Source organism: Ziziphus jujuba, chromosome 12 (genome assembly GCF_031755915.1).
Source record: "Ziziphus jujuba cultivar Dongzao chromosome 12, ASM3175591v1".
In the NCBI taxonomy this organism is placed as follows: Eukaryota; Viridiplantae; Streptophyta; class Magnoliopsida; order Rosales; family Rhamnaceae; genus Ziziphus; species Ziziphus jujuba.
In genome coordinates, this window is record NC_083390.1 from 10,307,349 (window position 1) to 10,314,138 (window position 6,790).

The 6,790-nt window shown below is 30.8% G+C and overlaps 1 protein-coding gene across 1 annotated transcript; it reads right to left on the reverse strand.

Annotated features, from left to right (window-relative positions):
• Positions 1–1,764: 1,764 nt before the first annotated feature.
• On the reverse strand, positions 1,765–5,848 carry LOC107428838 (ubiquitin-conjugating enzyme E2 2). The gene is made up of 6 exons (XM_048463015.2): positions 5,618–5,848; positions 4,470–4,602; positions 4,339–4,364; positions 3,976–4,065; positions 3,367–3,455; positions 1,765–2,093 (listed from the first exon to the last, which is right to left on the reverse strand). Exons 2-6 carry the CDS (start codon positions 4,592–4,594, stop codon positions 1,965–1,967), a joined length of 459 nt encoding a protein of 152 aa, XP_048318972.1. The 5' UTR covers positions 4,595–4,602; positions 5,618–5,848; the 3' UTR covers positions 1,765–1,964.
• Between the last annotated feature and the right edge of the window lie 942 nt (positions 5,849–6,790).

The following is a 6,790-nucleotide window of genomic DNA, read 5'->3' on the forward strand; positions in this document are numbered from 1 at the left end:
TTTTATTATTTTTTTTAAAGTGAGGATCTTTAAACGCATCGTTTTAATCAAATGGATGTTACGTCTATGAAGATGCAGTGTATGTATTTTTTTTTTTTTTTTAAGACGAGATCTCTAAAACGCATCGTTTTAATTAAATGGACGTTACGTCTATGAATGGTGCATTTAAAGAGGTGCGGAGTAACTCTCTGTATCAACTTTGTGTGTGTGTATATATATATATATATATATTAGAATTTACTCTCAATTATTTTATTATTTCACTTATTTTATAAAAACAATGAATTAATAATTAAAATAGATAGTGACCATGAAACTAATAATAGCATTAAATTATATTAATATAATATTAAATATATCTTAAAGTGTCAAGTCCATTTTAATATTATCGATTTGATTTGACTTTTTACATTTGAAAAATAAAATCTACTTTGTATTTTATATTACAACGGATGGAGATTTGATTTTACTTTTTATATTTAGAAAGTTAAGCCCTTTTCATATTTGAAGAGTCAAGTCTTTTTTAACAAAATAGGATTTGTTTAACAACATAATAGGATTTGTTAATGTTAAAATCCACTTTTATATTACAAAGTATGTAAATTTGATTTGATCTTTTATATTTAAAAGTCAACTCCATTTTGTATCACATAGAATATATCTAGTTAAGTTATTTTGTATTTTACAGAATAGAATTTGTTAATGTTAAAATCTATTTCTATATTAAAGAGTACATAGATTTGATTTGACCTTTTTACATTTAAAAGTCAAAACTCACTTTTTATTGTGTAAAATATAATCACAAGTTAATATAATCTATAATGATAAAGATAATGATGATCACTGATATTATTATAAAGTAAAACAATAATATCAAAATATGATGACAAATAAATATAATCTATAAAATTAATATAATCTATAATGATAGACCTCTTAACATTATTGTAAAGCAATGATATTAGTCACCAAAGATATTATATAATTGCTTTGCATTTGATATTCGATTTTTTTTTTCTTTTTTTATAATTCGGTGTACATAATGGGCTGCGAAAGGCCAGAACGCCTTCCTTCCCGGAGGATTATGATTCGTAATTCCCCCTTCTTCCCCTCAGAGAAATCAGGTTTTGATGAATTTTTTCAATACCAAGATTGATTTGAGTTCATGACCCACAAATTTCCACCACCTGTATCCATGCTCCGGTCACGTTAGACTTGGCAAACAACACTTCTTAAGGGTGTAAAATAACCTGTAAGCAATGTTCTAGAAAACCCAATGTGCGACACGTAAGTCAACTAACGTCATACTAACAGAGATCTTACAGGTAAGCTAGTCAATGCCACGAGTGAATTAGAAGAAATGAAGCTTGACGTACATGCGTGCACAATTCCACTTCCATTCCATCTTTCGATATGAAAACTCATGGAAAACCATCCTTTTAGCCCTCAACATTGAGTTATATGTTGTTTACTTCACAGTTTGAAAAGGGCTTAAAAGGACAGTCCAAAGTACAATTACAAGCAAGAGACCTCGTCTTATAAATAAATGTAAAATATAACTAATAATTTTTACTTAAAAGTCCTACCGATTTCGTCATATGTAATGATCTATCTTGCAAACTTGCTTATCACACTGATTTTATTAATCACATACTGATGTATCAAAAGTGCAAGCAACGCAGGGTAAACTTCACCTCGTGAATTTTTTACCAGGCAGTACGATTAGCAACAATCTGTTTACCTCAATACCAAGCTTGGAAACAATGAGAAGAACTAACCTTTTCTTATCCGAGCTAATGGGCAGACAAATATAACAGAGGGACACATTAAGTGGCCGAACATCTGTCCATGGAAGACAGACAAATATCACACATAATCACAAATAGTCTTCAAATTTCAATGTTATTCAAACAGGCCAGTCTGACTGAAATTTTAAAGTTTCCTAGCAACTAAGCGGGAGAAATTTAATCAGCAGTCCAGCTCTGCTCAACAATTTCGCGAACTCTCCTATTGTATTCACGCTTGTTCTCACTAAACATTCGTGCAGCTTCTGAATTTGCAGGAGAGTTTGGGTTTGGATCACATAGCAATGACTGCACCCACAAAAAATAAATATCTCAGTATAAACCTATCCACAAATGTCACATGTCATTGTTAATTATAATTTATATGTGAATTCCAAGCAAGACATGATAAAAAGGGAACCTAAACAGTATTTTTTTAAAGTGAGAGACAGACGAGCATACTATTGTCAAGATAAGGGAATCAAGGAAGTTCTAACTGCATTAACACATGGATACATTCAACACATTTTGTTTTCCTCTCTAAAAAGCAGCAAACATAGTATATTGGTATTTGTGTAAAATTTAAATCCTGCACTAATATCCATGAAGAAACTTGAAAAGAAAATGGAAAATTCAAGTGCAGGAACGCTTTTAAGAAAGATTAATGCTTGACGTATCAAATAAGTCTACCAAGATAAAGACCAAATGCCGTGTGTCAATATTTTATTGGTTATCATATTAATATAACTGATTATCAATCGAATATTGACATATGGCACCTGGTATACGTCTGGGAAGGTTTATTTGATACTCAAGTATTATTTTTGAAAAACATACAGTAAGATAAGTCGAAGGAAAAGAAGCGAAGATATCAATCTACTATAAAGACATGATAAAAAGGGAACCTCAACAGTATTTTTTTAAAGTGAGAGAGAGACGAGCATACTATTGTCGAGATAAGGGAATCAAGGAAGTTCTAACTGCATTAACACATGGATACATTCAACACACTTTGTTTTCCTCTCTAAAAAGCAGCAAACATAGTATATTGGTATTTGTGTAAAATTTAAATCCTGCACTAATATCCATGAAGAAACTTGAAAAGAAAATGGAAAATTCAAGTGCAGGAACGCTTTTAAGAAAGATTAATGCTTGACGTATCAAATAAGTCTACCAAGATAAATACCAAATGCCGTGTGTCAATATTTTATTGGTTATCATATTAATATAACTGATTATCAATCGAATATTGACATATGGCACCTGGTATACGTCTGGGAAGGTTTATTTGATACTCAAGTATTATTTTTGAAAAACATACAGTAAGATTAGTCGAAGGAAAAGAAGCGAAGATATCAATCTACTATAACCATGGTGATGGGTTAAAAAGAGGTGCTTTCTTATAGGTTGGTATGAACATGATGAGACAGGAAAGGAGCCAAAGACCTCTATAGCAAACTGAAAGAAGGCTATCTATACAAGCATAGCCCAACACAAAGAGCCCACAGATAAAAAAAAACAGCTTACACTCAAAAGTCCGTATTACTAACTAAAGAACAACAGATATAAAATCATTTAATACCTGGATTGATGTGAGTATGGCTGCTACGTCATAGATGGGACTCCACTGATTCTGTAGAATGTCCAAGCAAATACTCCCATCTGCATAAACTGAAAGAAAGAAAGAAAAATGACGAACATACAATTGGAAACAGTTGAAACTATTAGCAAAATATGAACATATATTATCAACTAATAACAAAAAATGCTACTCTTTTCCTCCAATTTCCTTTTTCACCCCTAAGACTCTAGCTGGGGTAGATAATATAGGCCTACCAATTAACAAAAGAAAATGATGGTGGGCCTACTTTTCTTCACTTATAAAAATGAAATTGATAAGAACTTAGGTGGTTTGATATTCAATTCTAATAAAGTACATTGCAAAAATAAATAAATAAATAAAAATCCAGCTTTAGCAGATAAAATGAACCTTCAGGACACTAAAAGTAACATGTACTGTTTCAACAAGCAAAGCTCTCAAGAAATATAAGAAAATGAACTGACATTTTACAATTATGCTTAAAAAGAATCAAATACATAGTTCTGTGGGTCCACATGAATAGCTTCAAGCATGTGTGCGTTTACACAACTGTGCACATTAATTGAAATGTAGTATTAGTATCTGACTTACTGTTGGGATGAAACATTCTAGAAACAAAGCGAACTGTCGGTGGCTTATTTGGATAATCCTCCGTAAATTGAAGTGTCAATTTAAACGTACCTGAAGGATTCATAGATTTTGTAACAGTAATAAGCAACAAGAATTATAAGGACCTTTTCAGAATATAAGTAAATCATACACAAAGAGGGGAAAGTAATTTAAATCAAACATATCAGAAACAAAGCACAGGAACATCCCTCAATCGAAAACAAAAACACTATACCAGATTAACTATTACAGAACATGGCTTGACAGTAAAATAAGAAAGAAGAACCAAATGCAGCATGATAAAATGTATTCTCAAATATTAGTCAGAGCACGGCTTAAGCTTACCTCCATCCCATGGGGTGTCATCAGGCCTGCCATCAAAGAAAGAAACTGCATAAGTAGGGTCTCATTTAAACCATCAAGATGCATACAGTATATAAGGGCAAAAACACAGTATTAGAAATTTCCATCCATACCCAAATATAACGGCATTCCAAAGCATAATATTATTGTCCTGAGGGGCACCACTTATGCCTGCAGGGGGATCTTGTTGCAACCTCTTGAAATCTCTCATCAGTCTCTTCCTTGCAGGAGTCGACATTCTCACCGCTTATATAACCAACAAAGGCCAAGAGATAGTAGTCAGTAATAGTCACATATATTGCAGCATGATGGAGGCAGGAATCACATGCAAACACACATAAGAAAAATAATCAAAACAAAAGCACTAATCTCATTGAGAAAATGCTTTGCCAGAAAAAATTGTGCAAAAATGATGACGAAAAAAAAGGTTTAGGCAATCCAAACAAATTTTTGAAACTTAAAAACACCCCAAAGTAAGAAATAAGCTCATATCTGAAGACCAATTTCTCAAGAGCTCTAATAATCATTTGCAATTGTTACCAAAACGAAAACATACTCAAACAGCACATAGATACCACAAAGAATATAACTTTAAGATTGGTTATACAAATATCATTCTATGCAAATTTATGAAACTTAAAATATAACTTAAAAGCACCCCAAACTAAGAAATGAGCTAATATTTGAAGACCAATTTCTCAAAAGATCGAACAATCATTTGCAATTGTTACCAACACGAAAAACAGCACATAGAAACCACAAAGCATATAACTTTAAGATTGGTTACACAAATAGGTGCCAACAAATTACAACTTAAATTCGTGCACCAAAGTCTGCGCATCCGAGCTAAACTAATATCACATGCTTTAAATTTTATAAAAATTTAATTTTACATACAAACACCCAATCGAACCGAACTGGATCGCCAAAATCCATTACTATGAGACCCATAAATTACAATTAATCCGTTGCAACCGTACAACATAAGACGCACATTTAATTCTACTCCAAAAGAATTATGCCACCGATATTTATTACACAAAACAAAACCGCAGATCCAAATCTCAATCTACAAGAAGCATCATCTAATTTCCCAAATCTACAAATATACAAAATTAGGGTTCCAATTTCCTAAGGAAACTCATAAAACTACGGTCTTCTCTAACCATTAAGATAAGTATACAACATAATCTAAGAAACTATAAGTTGTTGTACTAAGGTAGAAATGGTATTCACAAAGCAAGGTTATGAGAGGTCATACCTGTAAACCAACGCGGCGAGTGGCTTCAATTCTACGAATATAGCTTCAGAGTCGGATCAGCCAAAAGGAACAATTTTTCTTTTTGCAACGCTCAAGAATTTTACCGAGAAACAAACAGAAAAAAAAGAAAAAAGAAAATTCAAGAAAGGAGATGAGAGACAAACGGTATCACGAAAAGATTGCCATGCTGAGGAGGCGATGAGAAAGACAATGCGAATTGAAAGAAATTAGAATTTTTGTTTTTCTTTTTTTATTTCTATTTCTATTTCAATTTTTATTTTTTTGTGGCTGACCAGTTGGAGTGGGTCCCGTTCCAGAAAACCAATAAAGGTCTTGATTATCCAATGAATTTACTATTAACATCGGGGACCTAAAAATAAAAAATAAAAATAAAAATGACGCAACCTTTTATTTTTTTGAATAAAAAATGAAGCAACCTTATTTATGACAAAATTTCAACAGCTCTCATTTAGCCACCTAGCTTTCAGCTTACGCAAGAAATATATGTAAGAGCAGTTTCAAACTTTTATGATTTTGTCCATTTAAAATCCATTTACTATTAACTATTAAAATAGAAAAGTATTAATATTAATATGATACAATATTTAGTTTATTTTTTAATAATTTTTATTTAAAATTAAATTTACTATTAATCTATAATATTTTAAGTGATTTGTTTTTGTATTTTATTTTATTATTTTTATTCGCTGTTTTATGAAACTTTTTATGTTATTCTGCTTTTATGAAATTATTTTTTGACAATTCACTCACCGTCTAAAGATATTCTCCATTTTTGTTGTAAAAAGATTCCAAAAAAATCCTCAATCATTTTTTAATGTATTACTCTCCTCCGTCTTAAGATTTTTATATATATTACTCTTTTTGTTATACATATATACATACATATATATATATATGATTATATTCACATTGTAAATTTTAATTTCTACATTACATTCTACACAAATTTATTTTTATTTTAATTTTACCATGTGCTCCAATCATTTATACTTAATTTACCATTAAATATATTTATATACATAACCACATTTTACTATTTTTACTTTTCTTTTAAATTAAATTCATACATTATATAACCATGCTAATTTTCAAGTCCCTAAATCCACTTCATTTTTAACAACCTCTACTGTTATTTTATCTTACATGCAATAG